The sequence below is a fragment of the Neofelis nebulosa genome, chromosome 16, assembly GCF_028018385.1.
Source record: "Neofelis nebulosa isolate mNeoNeb1 chromosome 16, mNeoNeb1.pri, whole genome shotgun sequence".
In the NCBI taxonomy this organism is placed as follows: Eukaryota; Metazoa; Chordata; class Mammalia; order Carnivora; family Felidae; genus Neofelis; species Neofelis nebulosa.
In genome coordinates this window covers 12,118,516-12,143,542 of record NC_080797.1, presented here as the reverse complement: position 1 = coordinate 12,143,542, position 25,027 = coordinate 12,118,516, and the positions used below count along the sequence as shown (strand labels likewise).

General features: G+C 52.7%; 2 protein-coding genes and 1 pseudogene across 8 annotated transcripts in view; 2 read left to right on the top strand and 1 right to left on the bottom strand.

Moving 5' to 3' along the window:
* The window catches only part of MPRIP (myosin phosphatase Rho interacting protein), a 155,324-nt gene extending 140,743 nt beyond the window's left edge, over nucleotides 1–14,581 (top strand). For 4 of the 7 annotated variants that reach the window (XM_058703131.1, XM_058703133.1, XM_058703128.1 and 1 more), the window contains 4 exons: nucleotides 538–624; nucleotides 1,448–1,610; nucleotides 2,992–3,077; nucleotides 7,558–14,581. In XM_058703131.1, coding sequence (XP_058559114.1) covers nucleotides 538–624; nucleotides 1,448–1,610; nucleotides 2,992–3,077; nucleotides 7,558–7,629 — 408 coding nt within the window. In that variant the 3' untranslated portion in view covers nucleotides 7,630–14,581. Of the gene's footprint in view, nucleotides 1–537; nucleotides 625–1,447; nucleotides 1,611–2,991; nucleotides 3,078–3,616; nucleotides 3,683–7,557 lie in introns of all 7 variants that reach the window. The other 3 variants (XM_058703134.1, XM_058703129.1, XM_058703130.1) reach the window with 2 other exon arrangements.
* Nucleotides 14,582–16,283: 1,702 nt separating this feature from the next.
* On the top strand, nucleotides 16,284–18,726 carry LOC131498058 (S-formylglutathione hydrolase-like; annotated as a pseudogene).
* Nucleotides 18,727–19,513: 787 nt separating this feature from the next.
* PLD6 (phospholipase D family member 6) lies at nucleotides 19,514–24,411 on the bottom strand. Its single transcript, XM_058703126.1, has 2 exons — nucleotides 23,925–24,411; nucleotides 19,514–21,430 (listed from the first exon to the last, which is right to left on the bottom strand). The coding sequence occupies exons 1-2, from the start codon at nucleotides 24,364–24,366 to the stop codon at nucleotides 21,183–21,185; spliced, it is 690 nt and encodes a 229-aa protein (XP_058559109.1). The 5' UTR covers nucleotides 24,367–24,411; the 3' UTR covers nucleotides 19,514–21,182.
* Nucleotides 24,412–25,027: the final 616 nt, after the last annotated feature.

Here is a 25,027-nt window from a genome sequence, read left to right as displayed (position 1 = left end):
GGGGACCTTTGACCCCATGGCCACACCACAGATACCGACCACCTGAAGTGAAACATTTAATAGCTGTGTGAACACCACAGCTGCTTGCAGTTTTAAGTCAGGATGATTGATTTGTATGTCTTTTTATAAAAGCACTTAGAGTCTTTCTCCCCATTCAGTTAAAATTTGGTCATGAAAATATGCTCAGTGACGTGACGGGAGGCTGAGTGAGTTCAGGAAAAGTTTCAGCAGGATGCTTTCATGGGCCCAGTCCCGGGAGCTCACCATGGCCCCTCGGCCGAGAAACAGGATTCTTGGGTCCAGGAGGAATCGCAGTGATTCCTTTCTGTTTCTGTATGTGATGTGCAGGCTGTTAGCAATGGTTAAGTGTTTGGTTTGGTGGCATTTCTGGCCGCATGTTAGCAGGGAGGAGGACGAGGACAGTGTCTGCTTCCCAGGGCATGGAGAGGTTCCCTGCTCGGCCCTCATCTTTGCTTTCAAGACTCTAGAAGTCCCTTTGCTGCTGAATGTCAGTCCCTAATCTCTCTCTCATTCTAGGTCTTATTGCGGGTCAAGGAGTCAGAAATACAGTACCTGAAACAGGAGATCAGCTCTCTCAAGGACGAGCTACAGACGGCATTGCGGGTAATGGCACCTGCCGTGGGAGACAGATCTGGAGATGGGCTCAGGGTGGAGGTCCCGTGCACTCCAGTCGCAGGCTCTTCTAGAGTGGATTTCATTTTTATGAGGGACGTGGTTTCAAAAAATTGAGTTCTTTCTTTTTTTTTTTTTTTTTAAGTTTATTTATTTTGAGAGAGAGAGGGACAGAGAGCATGAGCAGGGGAGGGGCAGAGAGAGAGAGGGAGTGAGAGAATCTCAAGCCGGCTCCGCACTGTCAGTGCAAGAGAACCGTGAGATTGTGACCTCAGCCGAGATCAAGAGTCAGACGCTTAACCGACTGAGCCACCCAGGCGCCCCTCAAAATTGAGTTCTCTTAAAACAGCATTTAAGCAGGTCCTCGTTCTCCGTGCCTCTTGTGTGCTTTGGCGGGGACTGTGAGACCAAACAGAAATGTTGTCCTGGAAAGTGAGAGTTTGGCGAAGCCCACTTATCTCCACCAGGACATTCTTGGAATCAGAGAGGAGATGATGGAATCCCTGGGGGCCATTCAGTCACTTAGGAAATCCAAGACAGAGGAGGGGTTTTCCGGGAGGTCTTCAGTGGGTCAAGTCTATGCCCATGCTTGCCAGAGCTCCCCGGGAGTCTCGTCCCACGTTGAGACGGACTCTCAGCTATGCCTGTTTGACTTTGTGTTGAGTTCCTGCCTCTGGAAAACGGGCGTCGACCTGCCTCTCCTGACTGCCCACAGCATCCCTCAGTCGTTCTGCAGAAGCGTTCCAGCCCCGGGGAGACGGACCACCTGGCCTGGCCCTAACCACCACTTGCTTCTGTCCTTTTTATCCCCAAGGACAAGAAGTATGCTAGTGACAAGTACAAGGACATCTACACAGAGCTCAGCATCGTGAGAGCAAAGGCCGACTGTGACATCAGCAGGTTGAAAGAGCAGCTGAAAGCAGCAACGGAAGCACTGGGTGAAAAGTCTCCTGAAAACACCCCTGTGTCCGGATATGGTGAGTCCTCCAGGCTCTGGGCCCAGACGAGCTGTGGTCAGAGAGTTTCACCAGCACCCGAGTGAAGGCAGAAGAGTCTTCTCTGTATTTAGACCTGAGTTTCATCGGAGAAGGCACTGGGGCTGGAGGGTGCCCTGGCTTCCACAGGCTCCCCAGGGTTGGGAAACCATCTTCCTCTCAGCACGCCGGTGGGGACGGTGTACTGATGGCCTCGAAGGGGACGTTGCTCCATTAGCGTGTGTTTTCACAGTAATAACAGGTTGCATTTTTTGCATTTTTCTGTTTTCCTCAAGAACTCAATAGCTTGGTGACGGCAGCTGTCACCTGTTGCTTGACCCTGGGGCTTAACCATAAAATCTGTAAGAGGCCATGGGGGCAGGGGAGGGGGAGGGGAGGGGTAGGGGAGGACAGTCCCCCCTGAAGACATGTTGTAGAGTAACATCCAGCAAATTCAGCTGTTGTCTCTCAACCAGCCAAGCACTAGCGGTCGCGGGGGTGCTGGCCGCCAGGTAGAAGAAAGGTCACTTGTGTTGCTGCCAGAGGCGGGCAGGCAGCACGAGAGCACCATCTATAATCGAACTGTAGACTAACCCTGGAGGCTGACAAAGTGACGACAGTGGCCGCTTCCAAGGAGGAGCCTGGGGTGGCAGGGGCCATGGAGAGAGGAAGACGTGGAATTTGGGGGAGAATGCATGTATCCCGGGACCTGCCAGTTTAACTTCTGAAGAACCAAGAGCACAGAGATGTGCAAACAAGGATATTTAGCAGTTGCAGCAACTAAGAGGATCATGGCTTCTTAAAAGAGGCCAGGTAGAGATTGTGTCTCGACGTGGAAAGAGATCCCTAAGTGTGCTGAGTGTAAGCCCCACCCCCAGCAGGACACGGGGTGCGGTGCGACCCAGCGAACGTTCGTTTAAGCAGCCATGTTGAAGAAGCCTGCAGGACTGTGCACCAGACTGCGAAAGGGGTTGTCTCCGTGGGGGTGGGTTACAATGGGTCGTGACAGTCCCCGGTTGTCAGGGGGAGGGTGTGGTTAAATAAGCAGCGGGACAGTTGGTCCGCTCGGCAGTTAGGGCCGCGGCGCGGTCCCAGAGTGAAGCGCCCCAGCCGCCCTGCCGAGTGCCGCTCGAGCCAGTGTCCCACACCGGCGAGGACGGCCTAGCCGCGTGCACACAGGCGTCCTCCGGTGCTTCCCGCGCTTTGAGTTGTTCCGAGAAGGATCTAGTGTGTTTTACGGTTACTGGCTTTGTGCTCTCTCAAAGCTATGTAAGGAAATGTCGTGAGTGTGGCAATAAAAACAAGCTTTGGAGATTTTTTAACATTCAGTCTGGTTTCCTGGGGTTTTATAAAACCAAAGTAACGGTTCTGTTTGTTCTTTCAGATATAATGAAATCTAAAAGCAACCCTGACTTCTTAAAGAAAGACAGATCCTGTGTCAGCCGGCAACTCAGAAACATCAGGTCCAAGGTGAGTCTGGCATCCTGCCCCCAGCTGTGTGGGGCTCTTGGACTTTAGGGAGAGGAGCTGGAGTCAGAGCCCACCCTGGGCCGCAGCAGAGGGTCCCCAGGTCCCAGAACTCATCTGGCTCCACATGCCTACCCACTGGGCCAGTTCTGGTGGCTTCGAGCCCCAGAAGCTCCTTCGTGCCGAAGTGGAACCAAGTTTCGACAGTGACGATTGAGGGGCCAGGCCTCTGAGAAGCAGGGCTCGGAGTGAATTCGACCTTAGACGTCCAAGGCCGGATTTCACCCCAGTGCCCTCCTGGGCCAGCCCCGCTGTCTGCACTGTTCCGCACACGTCCCTAGTTTAATACGACGCCACCTGCCTTCGAGAGAGGAAGCTGCCTACGCCTCTTGCCCCAGCCACGTGGTAGCACCTCCCGGCGTATGGCCCCCACCCCGCCGAGCGCCTCTCCACGGGAAGGACGGGCGGAGGGTGGGAGTAACGAGCATGTTGCATTTAGGATTTATTGTGTGTGTCTTATTTTTTGCTCTTTCCTCTGACAGTCCGTAATTGAGCAGGTCTCATGGGATAACTGAAACGAGCCCGCTTCCAGGTCCCCTGTCATGTAGGTAAACCACCTCTCACCACCCACCCATCTGCCGCCCTCGAGGGGGCGGCAGGCTGCATGCACGGCTCACACCTCCATAGCAAGCTCCTTGTTTTATCGCTCCAGCAAGCACATACGCAGCCCGGGTCAGGTTCCCCTCACCTGTTATTAACGGGTTAACGGGCACTGGAACCTCCTACTAGGCTTGACCCTTTGCCGAGGGGAGCATCTCCCTGGCTTGGCAGGTGGTCCACAGAGGCGGCGTCTCGGGTGGGCGTGGGCTCGCGAGTGGCCCCCGGCGGTGGTCAGAGTACAGGTCGAATGATCGGCGTATTCCACGTTCTCTAGGGTAAACCCTCCAGAAGGGACCCGGCAGGGACCCGGCCGCCACTGGCAAACAGGGTCTCGCATCTCGGAGAACCCCCGCACCGAGTTAATGGGCCAAGGCAGGGCCGGACCCCGGTATTCAGGGAGCCAGTACGTCGCGGGGATGGCCAGGAAAACAGCTCAGCAGAGCGAGAGGACCAGGAGGGGTCGGGGCTGAATGTTTACCAGCACTTTGGGGCTGTTTTTAACACAAGGAAAAGCTTCTTTCTGGGTGCTGTGGAAGGCGGTGGGGGCACCCAGGTGCTGGCTGAGAAATACCAGCCTCTCTGAAAACAAACAGGATAGTGGGCCCGTGCCTGGACACCCCCAGCCTGCCACCAGGCCGGCGTCCCCGGTCACACAGCCACTCGCTCCTGGTGTGCCTCTGGCCGAGCCGACCCAATCTCATTAGTTCTCTGACCACAGTCCTGGCGGTGACGCCGACGGGCCCAGGGCCACACACTGGCTCCTCATGCTCGTGTGTCCGCAGCTCGCTCTCAGGATCCACGGGCCGGCATCCTCCGGCTGAGGGGCTTCAGCCCAATGGCGCGAGGGAAACGGGTTTGTTTTAAAAGGAAGACTTTTAAGAAAACACAAGTTTTAAACCTAGTCAGTTTGGTTTTATTTATTCTTCTATAGTCCCAAGTTACTTAGAACCAGATATGGCGGAGGCTTGACTGAAAACTTTGTTTGGGCTTTTTCTGTAAACGTGAAAAACACTCTGTTTAGCAAAAGGAGAACTTCTTTTGTTTACGGTTTTCTTATTGAAGGTTCTACTTCCTATTTGAGGTTGAACCGTGGCCACTGTAAGTTCACTGTTAATGATTTAGGCCTGTTGCCCATCCCGGCAAATGACGGGCGATGAAAAGCTTCTGCTGCGCCCTCCCGGGACCTGGCTGGGTCAGGCCACCCCGTCGGAACACATTGTGTTTCCCGGGGGTGTGTCTGAGTTTGTCCCTTCTGGAAGAAAGGCCAGAAAGTCAGTGACAAGACCAATAAGGGACTTTGCGGTGATGTGCCGGGAAGACCTTTTTTGCTGGCCAGGAGGCAGCTAAAGGCAAGGTGGAGAGTGAGGGCACTGTCGGGCACACCCACGAAGGTCGGGGCCTCCAGCGCAGCCTCAGACCCTCGGAGGTGCCAGCACCCAAATGAGAGGGGTAAGGAGGCCAGGAATGGGGTTTTCCCAGATGTGTTTGAGTCCACGTGACTTGGCCAAGTTTCCAGTGTCTCTGTGACACACTGTCCCCCTGGCCTGAGTAGAAGGGGACCTCGCAGATGTCCTTAAGGACACCTCTTGTGATGCCAGGCAGGCCTAGGCCTGTTTGCAGTATCCACCGGTGCTCACTCTCGGACGTGCGCCGTCCTTTTCCCTGGATGTATTTGGAGATCCCTCCCCGCCCCGCTCCCACCCCACCACCACAGGAAGACCCGGGAATGAGGTTGCCCAGAATCCACACCTGTCGGTGGTGCTCTTTGATGTGGGATCTGATGTGTCCTCGTAATGTCCTTTGTTGATGTTCTCTTTCCGTATCCTGCCTCACTCAAAAGGATAGACAGTCTCAGCTCCCACACAGTCAAAGCAAGCCCGTTGCTTCAGAGCCTCGTGGCTTTTCTGAGATCGAGACCGGAGCGGACCTTTCCCACGGGGTCCTCATAGAGGCCCCCATCCGGTGGTCTGAGTTTGGGGTCACGGAGGCAGTTGTTGGAGAGACCAGCCCTGTGGGAGGAACGAGCCCCAGAGGAGCTGGCTGTGTATACCCCGGGAGCCCTCGTCTGGGTGCACAGGGTCAGCACGGGGGTCACTTACTTTCTACCCTGACAGCTCAGCTCTGGTGCACAGCGGTATGTGACCCTGAGCCCGTGGCCTCGGGCTGCCCCTCGCCGCCCTGCTCCCCAACTGCCTGTCCCGAGCACAGCAGGGACTCCTGACACCGGAGAGCCCACCGGAGGCAGAATGTTTGCTCTCCCTCCGTCCGAGGACCCTCCCCACCAAGTCCCCCGCCCGAACAAAGCGGTGCGGCAAGTGACGGGCCGGCTGGCACTTAGGTGTGGAGCCTCCCGCACCGCGGCCACGTCCAGCACCTGACGCTGCTCTGCCCGTGGGTGCCCTTTGACCTGAAGCACTGGGGGAAAGACCCGAGAGCGGATGAGGCGGTTATGTGCATTAAGGAAATTTACACTTCAGGGCGGGACATGGATTTGCCCCGCTGAGTCCTCCAGGTGACCCGGCGGCAGGCTTCACCAGGGCCCCTAATGCCTGCTTCTCAATCTGGACCAATGGGCTTCAGAAGGGTTACTCACAGAACCCTTTATTTAAAAGAAAAACGAAAACCAGCGACTTCATTCATTTACACACCTAGAGCTCACAGCTCCACAGTACAGAGAGCAGGCAGAGCTGTTCTAGGCGATGGGGTCGGGGGACGCCAGGGCCCGCCCCTCCTGCCTCAAACTCTGTGGGAAGCTGTGTCCCACAGGCCTCGCTCACAGACACGCGCTCCGAGGCAGCAGCCTGCGCCGCGCCGGGAGCTCCCAGGAGTGTGCCAGAGCAGGAAACGGCAGGCCGGGCTCTCGGGCCCCCCCGCCCCACTCCACTTCACGGTGCTCTGATTTCTGGCTAAAAACCACAGTGGTCACCTGGAGCCTGTACCCGGGGCCACCCTTGAGGTTCATACGTCCCAGAGGAGCCTGTACCTCTGTGAGTTCTGGCACATGCCGGCCAGTGGGCAAGTCTGAGGCTGGTGTTGAGACGGGCCACAAAGATCACGTGCCACTGAGGAACCAGCCCCATCCGAGCTGGTGCCAAAGTAACCTCAGCCGCGCTCTGAGGATGTTCCTTTTCTTGTCAAGTTAGATCTTTGGGAGAAGCCCCTAAGGGCCAGGGGGAACTGTTTTGTCCCCCAGTTAGTGAAGTGTCATTCATCTTGGAGCACACAGATTTCAAAATTACCGAGGTCACACTTGAAGGGAGTGTTGGCTTCGCATTCTGAAAACTTTAGTAAATATGTTGACATGTTCCCAGGTCCCCAGTGACAGTAAAGCCACCAGGGCCGCTGGCCAGGGAGGAGCTCGGGCCAGGAGCAGGTTAGAGGGAAGCGGGCGCTGCCAGGGTGCAGCCCAGGGGGCGGGGGCCCCCGCCGTCCTCACGAGGCTCAGCGTCACGGTCACGGAGGGACCAGATGTGGACAGAGCCCACAGAAGGACACAGACGGGCGGATTTCTACTTCTTGGCATACCTTTCTCCCCTGGCTGAGTCGATCTGATCGCTGCTTGTCCGAAGAGCCCTAAGCTCGGAATTCAGCTGCTTACACACGTGGTCTGTTTCTCTGGTTTTTTCCTTTTTTCATCCAGATAACACCGTTTCACAGGGGACATCTCTCTCCTTAGCATGCCCCACTAATCTCTCGAGGAGCCCCTCCCGCCCCGCCCTCCACCCCGGCACCCGCACCTCTGCCTGACTGCAGCCTGCACGCACGGCGCTGGGCCCGGTGCTAACGGTGTGTTTCTTTTTCTCCTGCCCTCGTGTCCACCCAGAGTCTGAAGGAAGGCCTGACCGTGCAAGAACGCTTGAAGCTCTTTGAATCCAGGGACTTGAAGAAAGACTAGCTGTGTCCCGTTCAACTTGAACACACACCCCTCCCGGCTCGCGGCAGCACTACCCAAGCGCCGCTTCTTGTCTGTACCTTTATTTTTTATTATTATTGTTGTCGTTACCGTTGTCATCATTAACTGTGGGTATGGATGCATGAGAGACTGGTTTATGGGTTGTTCACATCGTTCCCCGCTGTGTTGATTCCCAGTTCCCGTGTCCTCGTCAAAGCTTCGTTCCCACGGTATCCAGAAACCCGCCAGGCAGCGGGGGCCGGGAGGGCTGTCCGCTCCCGGCTCCTGGCCGGGTCTGCACAGAGCCCCCTCCCGCCGCAGCCACCGCACTCACCGTCAGTATTAAGGCCCAGCAGTCTGTCGATAAGCTAGCTCGTCCTGCCGGGTGCACTGTGCGGACTCGGGGCCGGGGGCGGTTGTCGCTCTGCCGCGTCCGGGTCACTCGGAGAGAGCAGGGCGTCAGGTGGCGGCACCGACAACTCACTAGTCTTCGGGAGAAGCTGGGAGAGCAGGTCGGGGGGCACGGTTCACAACCCCCGGTCAGCACCTTTGGCTTGGGAGAAGGACGGCGTTTTGTATGGGTCCCACTAATTCAGCTTAGAGCCGCACCGTAGATAATCGCGGGAGACCTTTCACAACCTGGAGAATGTCGAAAGCAGCCATTCCTATTTTTGTTTGTTTTTTATTAAATCTTGCACAAAACCCCGGCCCCTCGCATTCCTTCCTACGCTCGCTCCTTTGTTGGTCACCAGTAGCCCTGGTCTCTTCCTAACAACTTAAGAGTGTTGACCTGTGGCCTGGGCTGCAGACTGTGCTTACAAAGCCTGATGAATTCCCTTGGGGAATCAAGTCAAGGGGAAAGACTGTTCCGGTCTTTAACCTTTCTGAAAGAAACCTCCACATTGCTTCTGAGAAGGCTGAGTGAAGACCCCTATGTTAAGTCAAAAAGAAAGTGCAGAGGATGTCGGAATCAGATGAAAACTGCCACTGTTGTTTTTAACTCTACTCTGAGCTCTGAAAGGTTCTCGCGCAGCATTCAGAGAGCCTAAAGTAAACCTGTGCTAGCAAAGTTGCGTTTTCTAACAGTCAGTAGTGAGACCTCTTTACCTGCCGTGACACACGACGGCAGTTCTCGAAAACCTCTCACGCTGGGGTGTCAGTCCCGGCGCCCGGAAAACCATTAATCCTGTTGAGACGAGGACTGTAAACAAAGCCCCGCCTAGTGGGAAGCCGTTAGCTCCAGAGCGGCCGGAAGTGCTGCAATAGAGTGTCGGGAGGAGCTCGTTCTGGTCTCGCCGCCTCTGTCTCCCGTTGATTTTACTGCCAAGAGCGCACTTTCACTCTGTCGATGCTTCCGTTAGGTGGGGAGTCTGGGTACGTGGGCACTTTGGGGGTAGAAACTTGGAAATCACCTTGCTCAGTCTCTAGATTCGGTTAACAAGGTCATCCAGGGAAAGCCCTGGAAAGGCCGGGCAGAAGGGTCTGGGGCGTGCTGTCTTCTAGTGGGAATAAACTCCGAGCCGTCCACTGGCATCGAGGCTCTTCTGTGCACCAACCTCCAGAGTCTTAACCCACACCTGTCACTCCTTTGCTGCTATTCCATGTTTTTAAAGGCAAGAGAATGTTAGGTCTGGGTTTTCAATGCTACTCACCAGACACCCCGCACCACCCCCGGTGTAGACTGGCAGCATTTTTAGGAAGGACCATGGTTTTGTGCGTGTGCCGCTCGGCATGGGATGCTCCGGATCCCGTGGTCCATTCTTTGGGCTCTAGAACGCTATTTAACACGTATGTCCTCCAGGGCAGAGAGTGAGGTGATGGCCAGCAGGATCTGATGGGGCAGGGGCCTTGTTGCCTGGTCCCCGCACAGACCGTCTCAGCAGCACGGTTTCACGTCACTCCTTCGGAGAACTCCCCTCCTCTACCGCAGTTTCCTTAGTGAGTGTCCCTGCTGCCTCTGGGGACTCTAGCCCTTCTCCAGGCAGCCCCCTGCCTCCAGCCCTCTCTGGCTTCTGGTTTCCTGGCAGGGTCCCTGCATGGAATCCAGCCCCACCTGCCTCCGGACCGTGCCGAGGGTCCGAAACCTGCAGTACTTTACATAGGTCAGAGCACTTTACGCACCTGTGTTCATCACTTAGCCCTTGAGGTCGCACCTCGGGAGTCCTAGGAACAGCCAGCCGTATGCGGAGGTGGAAGGCAGAGACCAAGAAAGACGTATCTGTCACCGCAGCCTCTGAGGGCTCCGCCTCCTCGCCCCAGAGACCACAGAACTCGCTCCCCTGGGCTGCTTCAGTCTGGGCGTTACCAGGAACGGGCTACAAACCGGGGCGCCCTGGCTTCTCTCCAACAAAAGGCTGCTCCTGCTGCAGCCTCTAGAAAAGGCCCCGAGCCTAGCCTGGTCTTGCTGAGCGTCGCATAGTGACGGTTATGGCCTAGAACCCGATCTGAGCCACCTGCTGATAAGCCGGTCCTCTGGCTGGAGAGAGCAGACAGAACAGAATAAAGGGGGCTTCACTTTACCACCTCTGTGTTGCACCCCAATCCCGCTGTGCATGGTCTCCGTAGAGCACCCAGAACCCCGAGGAGGTTTTAGCCACCAAGTTCCTGAGAGAAGAAAGAATAAAGCTGTGGGGGTGGAGTTGCTTTCTGTGCCGGTGGAGAAGGGTCCTTCGGTGGATGGGGTAGTGTAGGTGATTGTGAACTTGGGGTGCTCCCGCTGCTCCTGGTGCCGACCGGGCAGTGGGGGCGTGCGTCCCCACTTCCCAGTGGAAGATGAGCACGTGGATCGAGTCTTCCCAGTTGTAATGATCTTCCTGTAAATGGTCACTGGTCCCTCTGTGGTTCGCTAGCAGCTGACAAGCCATCAAACACGCGAACGGGAAAATGGAACCATTTGACTTCGACGGGGTCTGTGCGTAAGATCCGTGCTCTCACGTCTGCACATGCGTGCGCACACATGCCGAAGAGCCGCTTTCTGCCAGTCAGGCTCCTTTATCGACGTGTGTGACTTCAGCGCCTGCTAGCATTCCGGTGACCGTAGCTGTCTGCGGCCTCCCTGGCAGACGTGCAGCAGAGCACTTTGCCTTTGGAAATGGAAACTTGCACCGTAAGGCCTCAAACTGGGTCTGAACTTGATGGAGGAGGTTAGGGCCATCCTGGGGCGACAGGTGGGGGCCATGGGAGGAATGTGTGGGTTTGTCAAGAGCCAGAATCAGAGGCTCCTCCCTAGGAATCCAGTGAGTGGAAAGGCCCCAGGCTCTGGCTAGTTAAGAGGAATCTGTCACGCAGTGGACTCACCAGTCACTAGCTCACCGACCCAACAGGTAGCCCTCGGGGGGCCTCACAGCGGCCAGACTCGGGGAGAGAGTGAATTGCGGTTCCTAAGAAATGTAATTGTGACCCTCGGAGTCTGTCTGAAAGGGACTGTGACAGTTGTTAATAAGGCCACGAAACAAAACCGATGGCATAAAAAAACAAGTTTTAGGGTTCCAGTTGATAGTGTTTATTTCACCATGGAGGGAGCTGGAACACTTAACCTGAGAACCGGGCACGATCCTTGTCACTGCTGCCTGGCGGTCCCCTTGGCAAGTCCGTCTTTAGCCTGGCCCTGGGCCTGGGGCAGCACTTGTCTGCCCCACCCCTGCTGGAGGCCGGGCACCTGCCCCGTGGCCACTTTTCTCGGGCTTTAAAGCAACGCACGCGGCTGTGCCGGGGTCCCCGACAGCTCGCCGGCTACAGGGAAGCACTGCGGGCACCCCCACGTGTTCCCCACTCAGATGAGCCAGCGGGCAGTGCGTTTCTGCTTCCACTCCCCTGGCTCCCAGAGCTGCCCAGGCCCCTTTGGCGGACTCAGCCCATGCATCACCCGTGGCCTGATCTCGGGCCCCGCGTGCTCTGTCACGGCTGGCCACACACCAGCTCTTCTCCAGGCACTCGGAGCTGTTTTCACTCAGAGTGGAAAGAATGCGGCCCGTCAACACGTCTTCTCAAATCTAAAAGTAGTCCTGAAAGTAAACGTCCGCATCGCTGTCCCACGGAAGCTTGCCACAGTTTTAACTCCGTCGAACACACAACTTCAGAAAGCCGGACAACTACAGAATTCAGCGACCCTTCATCACCAAGAAAGGTGGGAGGGAGGGGGTATTTTTAAAGTTCTTACAAAGGACAGGGAAGCAGGTAGTAAAAGGAAAAAAGCTTGTGCTCATCAGCAGCTTCGCTTCTCTGGAAACGTCTGTCCTTTGGAATACCTCCCATCCTGAACATCCTGGAAGCGGAGCTCCTGCCGTGCATTCTGTCAGATAGGAATTTGCTTCACGAACAGATCTGACGTGCCGCCCGGACGTGTTCTCCATCAGCTGGGATCGGCGGGCAGCTCTCGGGGCCCTGGCGCCACGGTGTCCACTCTTCGCCAGGGCCTGGGGAGGTGCTGCCGAAAACTTGCTTGTGCTGACGCTTCTTACAGTTCAGGTATTTGCGTGCCGCTTTGTGTCGTCTTTCATCACAGGCTCTCGCCCCTTGGGTCATTCTTGAGAGACGAGGCCCTGTACTGTCTGCTCAGTCAGCAAGCGCTACGATACCTAAAAGGCGTGAGCTCAGACAGGAGACCCCTGATCCGAGGAGAGATCTTTCCATCCACCTGAGATTGGGTCAAAAGGTAAAGTCCACTGTTCTCAGCACCACGTAGGACATCGTGGGACGCGTCCCCCGCTCCACAGCTGGCCGCGTCTGCCCGGAGACGGGGTCCGTGGTACTTGGATGGGGTGCTGTTGCTCTCACACCTGGGCGCTTTCAGTGAGGCCGTACTTCCCACGGTGGAAAGTTTCAATAACAACCAGCCCGAAGTGAGTCTGGTAAAACCACTTGTTTTGGGTTCTTTGTGAGGAAGACAGGACATCAACACAGTACGAAAACGAACATCGATTTCTCTCAAGGGTTGTCGGCTGGAAAAGACCCGGCCTCATTCTTCTGCCCTTTTGAAAACAAGTTTCGAGTATTCCGGTTTCTTTATTAAAGGGAAGGGGTCTCCCTTCTTGTCTTTCAGCAGAGGAATCTGAGCAGAGTACGAGGAATACCTCAGCACCACCCCAGCCCCACTGTAGGGAGCAAGGACCACCTGCCCCAACACAGCCTGGGCCCCTTCCCCCTAGGTGCCCGCGTGCCTTGTGGAGAGGAGCCCGCCTCACTGGCTTCCAGCTTCTCTGTGTAAAAGCCACTGTTTACTTGCTTCAAAATAACCTACGTTATACAGAGTGAGCGGTGTAAATATTACTCAGAAATTACCGCAGGGATTTTTGTGACAGAGTTGGTATGGGTTTAAAAATATCCCCTCGTAAGCTAGGGAGGACGGCTTTGGGTTCAACACTGAACGCCACCCAGAGTGATAAGGAACCGTTTCTAACGGGTGATGCACCTTCTTCAAAGCTTCGGTCACCTCATGGGCGGTTTTCAGGAGTGCATGCCAGCATCTGAAGTAACAGGAGGCCTGCATCCACTCGCGTTTTCTCTGGAAGAACTCCGTCATACTTGCTCCCGGCCGAGCCATTCGGAGGCCTCCAGGAAAAGCAGGACCGTGGAGAACGTGGTGGGCACATCTTCCCCAGATCTTTCTGTGGCAATTTCCGGCCTGTAGGGAGATGTCGTGGAAGGCACTGCTCTGGCCCGAGCGGCCGGATGGGGGGACTCGTGACCCCTCGCTGGGCCGGGCGTCTGCATGTCCCCCACTCCTAGGTCCTGTGGGAAGTGTCGAGGGTGCAGAGCTGCCAGCGCGGTCCCTTTGCATCGTGTGTCTGCGTCACTTTGGGGAGGGAACGTGCGGGAAACCGGCTCATCCGGTGCATAGGCTGACCCAGGAGAACTCGGAGGTCCCAAGGGTGAAGCACATGGTCCGTGGGCGTCGGTCGGGGGCTGGTGGGGGAAGGGAGAGCTTCTCGGGATGCAGTCTGAACACCGGAAGGAATGAAGTTCTGGAAAAGCAGCGGTTGCCGGACACAGTCGGCCTGCCACCCGTCACGTGTCTGTGCCCTTCACAACTAGTTGTATCACATATTTCAGTTTTGTTTTATAGGAAGCTAGGAATAGATTATATAAAGAACACTAAAGTCATTACTGTGTTATAAGTTTGTATCACAAAACCAATTACGATGGATTTTAGGATTTACCTTTAGTATTAATGACTTCTCTACTGACTTACTGTTAGGACTTAAAACCAGTTAAGTGCTAAGAATTCATGTGGTTTTCCTAGTATTTATAAAGTGTAAAGTTTCTAAGTGACTCCTCACCAATTGTAATTCTTAATAACTTTTCTCACAAATACACTCTTGTGTCAGAGGGAACGTCTCGGTCCAGCGACCAAGGACGACAACGCTAGGCCAAACTGCTGGGGGAGCTGATACACGAACAAAGTGGAACGTGTACATAACTTTCTGCTGTGACAAGTTTGGAAATAATCCACAGCAGTGACTTCTGTCACAGCTAATTATTGCAACAGTCGGGTGATAACGTGTTCAAACAACAAGCCCGTGTAATTCTAACCGGGGTTTCATTTCTGTACTAACGCTAAATGGTAACGTTCTCTGTACGTGTGTGGAGGCCTCTGGGCTTGGCAGCCCCCGACTGCCTCCCCGCGCTGGGGCGGCCCCAGGGGCTCTGCCAGGGGGTTGGGGGGAGGGTGGCATCTTCTGTCCGGCCACACTGCCCTCCCGAAGAGGTGAGCCCGGTCAGCCAAGCTGCTCGCTCTTCCGACAATTCAACATTTTGATGGTTTCATTGAGGCTTTTTTAAAAAAATAAACCGTTTCTGAACAACTGTTCACAATTGAAGTGTTCCTTTGTCAAAATATTTATTCCTTTGTGTGACATGCTAGATTCCCATGGATGCAGCTGATCGTTTCTACTTTGTAAATATTACCTAACTTTACATAAACTATATCATAATAAACTATTTTTGCATCACCCTGGCATGCTGTGAAGGGGAGTTTGTTCAATGGAGAGACATGCACAATATTCATTTAAATCAGAATATGGAAACCTGTCAGTAGCCTAGAGACTTATCCTGGAGTTTTTTGGTTTTCGTTTTGTTTGGCTTTAAAAACAAAAGTGTTTTCAAAGTTAGGGATTTATCAGCATTTTAAAATCAGGAGATTTCACATAAAAGTCTGTATTGTGGGGCATCTGGGTGGCTCAGTCGATTAAGCATCCAACTTCAGCTCAGGTCCTGATCTCATGGTTTGTGGGTTTGAGCCCCACGTCAGGCTCCATGCTGACAGCGGGGAGCCAGCTTGAGACTCTCTCTCTTGACCTTTCTCTCTATCAACTTCTGGAATTCAAAAAACTTAGAAAAAATAGAGTACAGACATACAAAGTAGCATACCTCCGGTGTGCTATTCCAGTTGTTTAAAAATGTTTCGATAATTTTTTGTTCTTTAAGAAAATTCTAGACACTGGTCCTAATGGTATTCTAATAACTTTAACATTTTTTTTAAAGCTATGTAATTTGCAATTGTGAAAATCAGTTGGCACTTAGAAAATCTAGCATCCTTTCATGATTAAAGCACTCAGCAAACTAGGAATACAAGTAAGCAAATTCAGTGTGATAAAGAACATTTATAAAAACCCCACGACTTCATACTTAATGGTGAAAAACTGGAAACTTTCCCCTGAAGATCAGCAACAAGACAAGGATAGCTCTTCTCACCATATATATTCAACACTGTACTGGAGATTCTAGCCAGGCAAGAAATAGGAAAAACGTCCATGTTGAAAAGGAAGAAGTAAAAACTATATCTGCAGGTAACATGATCTTGTATATGGGAACCCAAGGGAATCCACTAAAAAAATCTATTGAAACTGATATGAGGTCTGCAAGTTTGCAGGATACAACATTCATATACAAAAATGAATTGTATTTAGTAGCAGCCTGAAACAAAGCAATTCCATTTGCAATAATATCAGAAAGAATAAAATACTTGGGAATCAACTTTTTTGAAAGAAGTGTAAGACTTAGACACTGAAAACTACAAAAAAAAAAAAAGTAAGATTTAAACAAATGGAAAGGAATCCCATGTTCACGGGTTGGAAAATGTGATATCGTTAGAACGGCAATACTCTCCAACTTGATCTACAGACTCAACACAATCCCAGCTGCTTCTGCAAAAGCTGATCAGCTGATCCTAAGATTCATAAAGACATGTAACGGGACCCAGGATAGCCAGAACCATGTTGGAAAGAAGAACAAAGTTAAAGGACTTGTTTACCGGGTTTCAAAAGTTGACACAAAGCCTAAGTAGTCAAGACAGTGTGTACTGGCACAGGGACTGACACAGACCAATGGACCAGAATTAAGAATCCAGAAAGAAGCAATTGCATTTAGGTGATCAACTGATTTTTAACAAGAATACCAAAACCATTCAGGGTAGAAAGAATAATCTTTTCAACAAATGGTGCTGAGACAACTAGCTATCCACATACAAAAGAATGAAGTTGGACCCCCTGCCTCTCACCATACACAACACCTCAAAATGGTTCACAGACCTGACCCAAAAGTGGACAGACCCAATGGGGGTCAGAGATGAGAATGAAGAGACCGGAGAACGTGGCATGGGCAGCCATGTTGAGGCCTCACCTTTCCATTCCGACCACTGCTTTTCCCACCACCACTGACCCCCGAGGCTCACCTACCTTTTGGTGCAGATAACAAGGCAAGTAGCAATTGGTCAGGGGAAGAATGCCTGCAACAGGTGCTCTGGGGGACTTCAGAAAGTTTTTGAACACGACAGTGTTGAGCTGAACTGCAAGATGAAGTTTGCTATCTACTTGCCACCAAAGGCAGAAACTGGAAAATGCCCTGCACTATACTGGCTGTCTAGTTTAACTTGCACAGGACAAAATTTTATGTGAAAGATTATCAAGCTGCTTCAGAATGTGTCCTTGTCATCACCGTTCCAGACACCAGCACATGTGGCTGCAATATTAAGGGAGGTGAGGGCTGGGACTTTGGCACTGGTGCTGGGTTTACGTGGATGCCACTGAAGAGCCTTGGAAAACTACCTACAGAATGCACTATTATGTAACTGAGGTGCTTCCTCAACTCATAAATGCCAGCTTTCCAGTGGGCCCCCAAAGGATGTCTATTTGGGGCCGTTCCACAAGAGGCCACAGAGCTCCGACGTGTGTTGGAAGAATCCTGGAAAATACAAATCTGCATCAGCCGCTCTCCAGTGTGCAACCCAGCGCTCTGTCCTGCAGGCAAAAAAGAAGCCTTTAGTGAATATTTGGGATCAGATACAAAGTAAAGGGAAGGCTTCTGATGCCACCCATCTTGTGGTCCTGTCCAGGTTCTCAGCCTGACACACTAATTGGTCAGGAAAAAGACGGCCAGTTCCTTTCAGATGGACAGTTACTACCTAGTAACTTCACAGCTGTCTCTACAGAAAAGAGAGTCCCTTTTGCTTTTGGATTACAAGTGGGTTATGATCACAGTCACTACTTCATTGCAATCTTTATTGCTGGTCACATCAGGCATCATGCAAAATACCCGAATGCATGAAAAACTTCAGATAAGAGAATTTCCAGGATTATAATCCTGCTATAAACAGAACTGTAGGGGGAAAGTACTTCAAAACATTGTATTTCATAGTGCTAAAAATGCATCATTCCATAGCTGAATCACTTCTGAATAAACATATAAGACCTAGAAAAAAACGTGGTTCACAGACTGACACAAGGAGCTAAGAGAGTAATACTCCGAGAAAAAAACACAGAAGCAAATCTTTGCGACCTTGGGTTGGGTGACAGTTTCTCAGATATGACACCAAAATCCAAACAACAGAGGTAAAAACAGGTATTTCTAACACGCAAATGCCAACAGTACCCAAGAAAGTGAAAAAAGACCATCCAGAGAATGGGAGAAATTATTTGCAAATCATATTTCTGATAAGGGACTGGAGTCCGAAATATAAAAAGAACTCTTAGAATCCTTATAATTCATATGAAGTTATAGGTCATAACTTATAACTCTTATAATTCATCAATAAAAAGGCAACCCAATATTTTAAAAACGGGCAAAGGACTTGAACAGACATTTCTCCAAAGACAATATACAAACGACAGGGACATGAGATGTTCATCCTCATTAGTCATCAAGAAAAGGCAAGTCAAAACCACAATGAGATACCACCTCACACCCACTGAGCTGGCTATAATTTAAAAAAGTCAGTGATAATTTTCTGTTGGCAAGGTTGTGGAGAAGAAGAAACCCTCCTACACTGCTGGTTGGAATGGAAAAGTCTGGTAGTTTCTCAGACAAGAGTTCTTGGACCCCAAAAATCTACTCCTAGCTATGTACTTGAGAAGTGAAAACATGTCGGCGTGAACACTTACATGTGAAATGTTTACAGCATCATTATTTGTAATGGTGGAAACCAAAATGTCCATCAAACGATGAATGGGGTTTTTTTTAATGTCGTATATCCACGTGACAGAATATTCTACGACTCAACTACAGAAAGAAGTGAAATACTGACACGCACATGCTACGACAGGGACAGCCTCAAAAACATTCTGCTGAGTGAAAGAAGGCACATACAAAATGCCACATACTGTAGGATTCCATTTATAGGAAAATCCAGAGACAGGAAGGAGACAGTGGTCGCCAAGGGCTGGGAGGGGGCAGAGAACGGAGAGTGCTGCTCTTGGGACATGGTTTCTTTCTGGGCTGAAGAATACGCTCTGGGATCCAAGAGTGGCAATGGCCGCACAACTCTGTTATGTACTAAAAACCACTGAATTGCATTCTTCAAAAGGGTGAATCTTTTCATGTATGATTCATGTAGGAATCTCAATGAAGTGTGTGTTTTTTTTTTTAAGTAATCAGCTGTTTTAAAAACAATTCAAAAGAACCAAAACATGCTTTAAAATATAAGACAGCTGTAGGCCACCGGGTTGGCTCAGTCGGTTAAGCATCCGACTCTTGATTTTGGCTCAGGTCACAATCTCGCAGTTGGTAAGTTCAGGCCCCAAATCGTGCTCCACATTGTCAGCCTGCTTGGGATTCTCTCTCTCCCTCTCTGCCCCTCCCCCACTCACTGTCTCTCTCAAAATAAACAAACTTACACACACACACACACACACACACACACACAATACTGTTGGGGCACCTGGGTGGCTCACTTGGTTAAGTGTCCAACTCTTGGTTTCAGCTCAGGTCATGATCTCACAACTTCACAGCTTCTGCCTCGCACTGTGTCTGTCTCTCCCAATAAATTAAAAAGACACGTTGTATTGGTTCCTTCAAACCTTCCTGGTGTACTTCACAGCTATGGGCACTGTCGCGGCCAATTCCCACTCCAACGGTGTTTTCTAATCATAAGGGTTGCAGGAGGAAGTGTTATCTCACCACAGTTCTTTTCAGAAAACCTGAATCTTGTGAGATTGGATTTCCTACTGCTAAGATAATGAAGATAACAATATAAACAAAGCCATTAAATAAAAAATCTTACGAGATCATTTAGGAATCCTGAAAACATCCAGACAGCTCAGCTAGGTCACCTTATGCGCACACGGTTACTAACATACGTCTGAGCGCCAGCCTGCTTCTAGAAGAAGGGGATGCAAGCCACGGCAAAGACCCAGATACCAGTGGGAGTGAGCTGCACGCAAGCCAACCTTCACAGGTTGGAGGAAAATGCTGGAAATCCTGCCACGGCGGCATGGACATCTTCGAGAACACTTTAGACGGTCCCCCAAGGAACACTGAGGTCTTACTCCTGCCTGGGGCTCCTCTCTTGACCAGCAGTCTCTAAATAGCCGTATGTCATCCACTGCTGCAAAATGGTATTTGTTTCATTAACAGCACCCACGATTTGGATCTGCAAAAGGCAAAGACACACTACTAACATTCCAGAGTAAGAGCGCCTTTATTCAAACGTGCATACGTGCAGGAACGATGCGGCTTCAGCATCCAGGACACAGACACATCCTACAACTCCTGTTTTCTCTCCAGAACACAGGCTGCAGGAGTGCAGAAGCAACTTGGGGGAAAAAACACATTCAGTCCAAAACCATTTCCTGTGAGTTCCAATCCATGTATTATACTTGTTAGCTTCAATTAAATCAGGAAAATTAACTTTGCATTTACTTGCCTAACACAGTAAGTCAAAGATAACTTTAAACAAGGAAAAACATGCCACGATGAGTGGTCTCTCCAGGTGGCTCCATGAGTGTGATGGGGAAAGTGAAACACGCCCAACAGACGTCAGGACGATTACATACAGAAATAGGACAAGATGGCCAAATCGCTATTCAGGTGTCATGTGAACAATCTCTCTATAAAGATACACGTTAATGAAAAAATAACATTTCACAAATGTACGTAAGATAGCTATTGTAATTAATGGTGAAAGCAAATCCCTGAGCTGAGAATAAAAACAGATCTGTGAGGTGCCACAGCCTGAAAAGAGGCTCTTTTCTAGTTTATTCCTCCAGATGGTCAGGTAACCCATGATTGATTACACTGAGCCAAAAATGCCAATTAGCCAAGTTCACAGGTGGTACAGTGAAGGTCACTTCTAAGTGCACAAAATTACCTTGAATGCGAGCATGCTAACAATTAAAGGCTTAACACAGAAACAGAAGCAGCCTCTGGCCACTTCCAGTCCTTGCTGATAGACGGAGCAACTCACCACGATGAAAACAGAAGGGAAGCTGTGGAAGATGAACATTCTCCTGGGTACTTGTGGGGTTCTTTTTTTCTCCTGTGTATTTATTTTAAAGGGTCACCATGCAAGGCACCCCGGCTAGGAAAATGACCTGCCCGCTGTGGTGGCAACCAATGTTTGCAGGGGGGCCTGGAAGGCGGCTCCCACTCCTGCCGTGCCCGGCACCCCCCTCTCCTGCCCTTTTTCCTGACTTCTCTCCTTAACCTCTTCGGACTCAAACCTGCCCATAAGCACCCACGAGCCGGTGACAGCAGAAGTGGAGAGACTGCCCACCTCTGGCCCATCCCAGGGGGTTAGCTGTGCTGGAAAGGTTGGGCCAGGCCAACAGGAAAGGAGGAGACAGTGTGGGAGACAGTGCCAGGGGAGCGGATGCCATAGCAAGAGATTCTCTAGAATCAGGAAGAGGAATCAGCCTTTACATCCTGAAAGAGGTATCTTGCCTTTTCTGTACAGCAGGAGAAACCCGGCCCAAGGCAGGAGGCAAGTTCCAGAACGCCCATTCCTGAAAAGCTGTCGCCGAACATACTGGTGGGAAGCGAGCTGACCTGAAACAAGAGACTCGGGTTGCAGGGATTCCCCTTCCTCCTTAACCCCACTCTGCACTTCACTTTAGTGTTTTAATGAACGAGAACGGAGTCTGAATGTGTTTTTTCCTCGCGTTGAGATTTCTCTCACGTAGACTGCACAGTCTGACACGGAACCTGGCAGCCGCTCTGGGCGGGCACAGGCCCGTCCTGAGTCCCATCCTTTTAGATCTGGTGTGGTTTCGACTGCGGGGACAAAAGTTCTGTAACGCCGAACACCGTTCTCGCTTTGAACTCTGAAGACAGAGGAGAGCACAGCTTCAGTGATTCCTCTTCTTTTGTGGGAAAAAGGTATACTTTGTAGGATTAAACTCTTCCCAGATACGCTCAAATTCTTCCAGAAAAAGCCTCACATACTCTTCATCCTCCATAATCAAAACATTTTCTCTGTTGTTCTGAATGGCTTGAGTGGTCCAGTTGAGGGAGCCCGTGATCAGCACCTTCTTGTCCACTATGGCAAACTTGTGATGCATGTAGCCCAGGTCCTGATCGTGTCGCACCTGGATGCCTGCAAAAAGGGCAAGTCAGACTTCTCCACCGCCTCTTACAACGCTTTCATTCAGACACCGGAGCCCCTCCTCAAGTGCAGACCGTTTCCCAGCAGCTGCTGCTCTAGTTCTGACTTGGTAGGGGAGACGGGAAGCTCGTCACCCTTGGGCAGGAGGCAGTGGCCGAGCCAGATGGTGACCAGCTGCCGCCAGCGCACAGGAGGGAAGGCCGAGGGAACGGCGAGCGTGGTGGCCCAGGACCGGGGGGTGGTGGGGACAGCCGGTCCCGAGGGGCGGGACGGCCACACTCACACCACTTGCCTTCTGGCGCCAACAGGCAGCCCTGGAACCTGGGTGAGGTCTGCCCACCCGCACTTCTCAAGGACGCACCAACCAGCACAATCCCGGGTTGCTGGTTCTGGGAGGGCCCATCACGGACCCTGCCAGAGGGTTCAGGGCAACAATCGTTCGCCGGGCTTTCCTTGCCTTCAAGCTCTCACTGGCCCCACCTCTGGAACTGGGGCACCCCTGCCAACACCAAGCACGCCAGCACCACACCCCACTGCGTAAGGGGAGGATGGGCCTCAAGCAGGAAGACTGCAGGAGAAGCCAGGCCCTGGGTGCTTCGGGCGAGGGAATGAAGTGTCACCCCAAAGCCAGCCGGCTGGGGCCCCTAACTCCCAGCATGCCCTGGGCCTTTCCGCCAAAGCAGAAAGAGTTCTAACTGCTACAAAACCGAATTCTCCCTCGCTTTGCCTCCTTCACTCGCCACGGAGCCTGTAATCCTTGCCTTTTGTTTTCCTGTTTGTCTCTCTCCTACCGTTTTCAAACTCCCCTCGGGCAGGACCCGTCTGTCCATCCTCCTCTGCCTCAACCCTGGAATAATGCCTACTTCCTGGGTTATCTGCTTAGTGGACGAGACCATAAGAAATGTGTGATTTAAGAGAACAGTTTAAAATAGGCTGCTTTGCAACAGAGTCACCAGACTTCACAAATAAAAATACAGGATGTCCAAATTAAGATGTGATTTCAGATAAACAACAAATACTTTTTTTATTTAAAAAAAAAAAAGGGGGGGGGGGTTTAACGTTTCTTTTTGAGAGACAGTGCAAGCAGGGGCAGGGGAGGGACAGAGAGAGAGGGAGACACAGAATCCAAAGCAGGCTCCAGGCTCTGAGCTGTCAGCACAGTGCTGGACATGAGGCTCGAACTCACCAACCGTGAGATCATGACCTGGGCCGGAGTCAGACGCTTAACCGACTGAGCCACCCAGGTGCCCCTACAGATAGTTTTTTAAAGTAAGTGTGTCCCACACAATATTTGGGACATACACTAAAAAGTATTCGTTGCTTATCTGAACTTCAAATTTACCTGGACATCCTGTATTTTGCCAGCAACCCTGCCTTGTAACCTTCCTATCCCAGGGGACCCGAACACCGCTTCTCTAACCAACCCGCCAGCAACCCCTGTTAGCTCTACCTTCAGAACAGATCTTAAGTCCCACATGCAAAACACAACTGTTATACTGAGGCTGAGGAGGAAATACAGACCTCACGGGTAAGCCCAGAATCTGAATTTAGACCCTGTGCAAAATTATTCATACTTCCCGCTTCAACTGTCCCCATCCCACTGCAAGAGAAAGGCCAGCCAGAGGTATCCGTCTTACCTGTCCTCCTGCAGCCGGAGAAACAAATTAACTGCTCACCATCCAAACATTTTAGCTCCACGTTTTTTAGTATATCGTTTTTATTCATTTCAAAAGCCCCAGCATAAAATTCACTAGTGCATTTAAGGTGAAATGACTTTTCCTCCTTTAGCCCCTCAGTCCAGAAGCCCCACCTTCGCCATCTTGGCACACCGGCTCCTATGCACACGGTCACTGACAGTCCGCTAGCGGTGGGCCTTGCAGGTTTGTTTTTACAGTTCGCCCCTGATTTCCTGAGTGTTGCCTGGCTAAGCCATTGTCATTTCAGTCTGCTACGTCAAAAACTCAGCTGGTGGGGCTACATCCCCTGCCTCTACCCGGTACAGGCTTTCCCCACAGCCCCCCAAGGCCAACGCCAGTCATCAGAAACTGGGAATCACAGGAGCTACGTCCGCTTTCCCTGGTGTCGCTGGGCAGGCCCCCAGCCTCTGAGAATCCCCCAGATCTTCTCCACTAGCTGGGAACACACAGCCTGCTCACTCCTCCGGGCTCACACTCAGGTATCCAGCGTTAACACCTCCCTGCACAGAAGTGCACCCACTGGGTGAAGGCAGGTGCTCTTTACAGACAGCCGTGGAGTCTCTCCAGACTAAACCATCCTGACCTCACAAGGCCACCAGGGGACATATATGGGGTCTCACCTATACTCAGACCCCCCACCAAGTTTCTGCTTTTGACATTCTCCCCCACTGCCTAAGGCCCCCGGGGTCACATCATTCGCCAGGCTGGGGGCCTGATGACCCTCCCCAGAGGTTCTCCACGGACCTGAGTCCCAAGCCGGGACTGCCGGCCTCTCTGGCCCGGCCTACCTGCCTTGCGGAGCAGGCCGATCTGCGAACCGTTAAGGGCCATGTAGTCGCAGTCGGTAATGACCCGGACGCGCACCCCGCGCTGGTGAAGCAGCTGCACCGCGCGCCCCAATTGCGGGCTGGAGAAGGCAAAGAGGCAGAGCTCGAGGCTGGCGCGGGCAGCCAACAGGGCGCCCAGCAGGCGGCTGAGCGAGCTCTCGCCGTGGGGCAGGCTGCACGGGCAGCCCGCTGGCGGCCACGACAGCCCCTTGCTCGGGGCCTGCAGCAGAGCCTCGGTGCAGGTCACTTGCGACGGGAAGAAGAGCACCTCGCGCCGCAGAGGGCTCTGCAACCCTCGCCGTCGCCAGGCCCGCAACCAGCGCAGCACGGAGGGCAGCGCCTCCAGAGCCAGCGCGAGACCCACGGTCGCCACAGCCGCCACCTGCCAACGTAACCGCTCCATGCCGCCTGGACCTGCCCCGCCGCCCACGGCGCCTGCTCGCGCGCCCCCGGCCACGTGGGAACGCACCTCCCCACCCACTGCGCCTGCGCACCCCTAGCCACGTGCACTCAGCGCCCCCCCACCTCCACTGCCCATCACGCCTGCGCCGAGGCCGGCCACGTGCGCCCTCCCCCCTCCCCCCTCCCCCCCACCCACTACGCCTGCGCGCCCAGGCCCTGTACAGCCACCCCCGGCCAACCGCGCCTGCGCAACCCCAGGCACGTGCGACCGCTCTCCAGCCACGGCCCACTGTGCCTGTGCACCCGCAGGCCCCGTGCGCCCCACCCCCCATGCCCCCCTCCCACACGTCCCACCACGCCTGCGCACGCGCAGCCTGGCTGCACACGGCCTCCCTGGGCTTATTCGCGGCCCCACCGCGTCTGCGCGCCCTCTGGCCAAGTGCACCGGGCCGCGCCCGCCTAGCCCTGTGGAAGTGCATGCACCCCGCAGGCGACCTGATACCACCCGCTCCCCGCAGAGCCTGCAACAATCCAGGTCCTCCTCCCTTTGAGGGGCAGTAGAGCAGCCATGACCGCTCAGTTCAAACCTTTCCTTTGGCTTTAGGGGCGCGGCTAGGCAGGGCTGGGAGAAGGGTCTGGAAACACACTGAGAGTGTCAAATA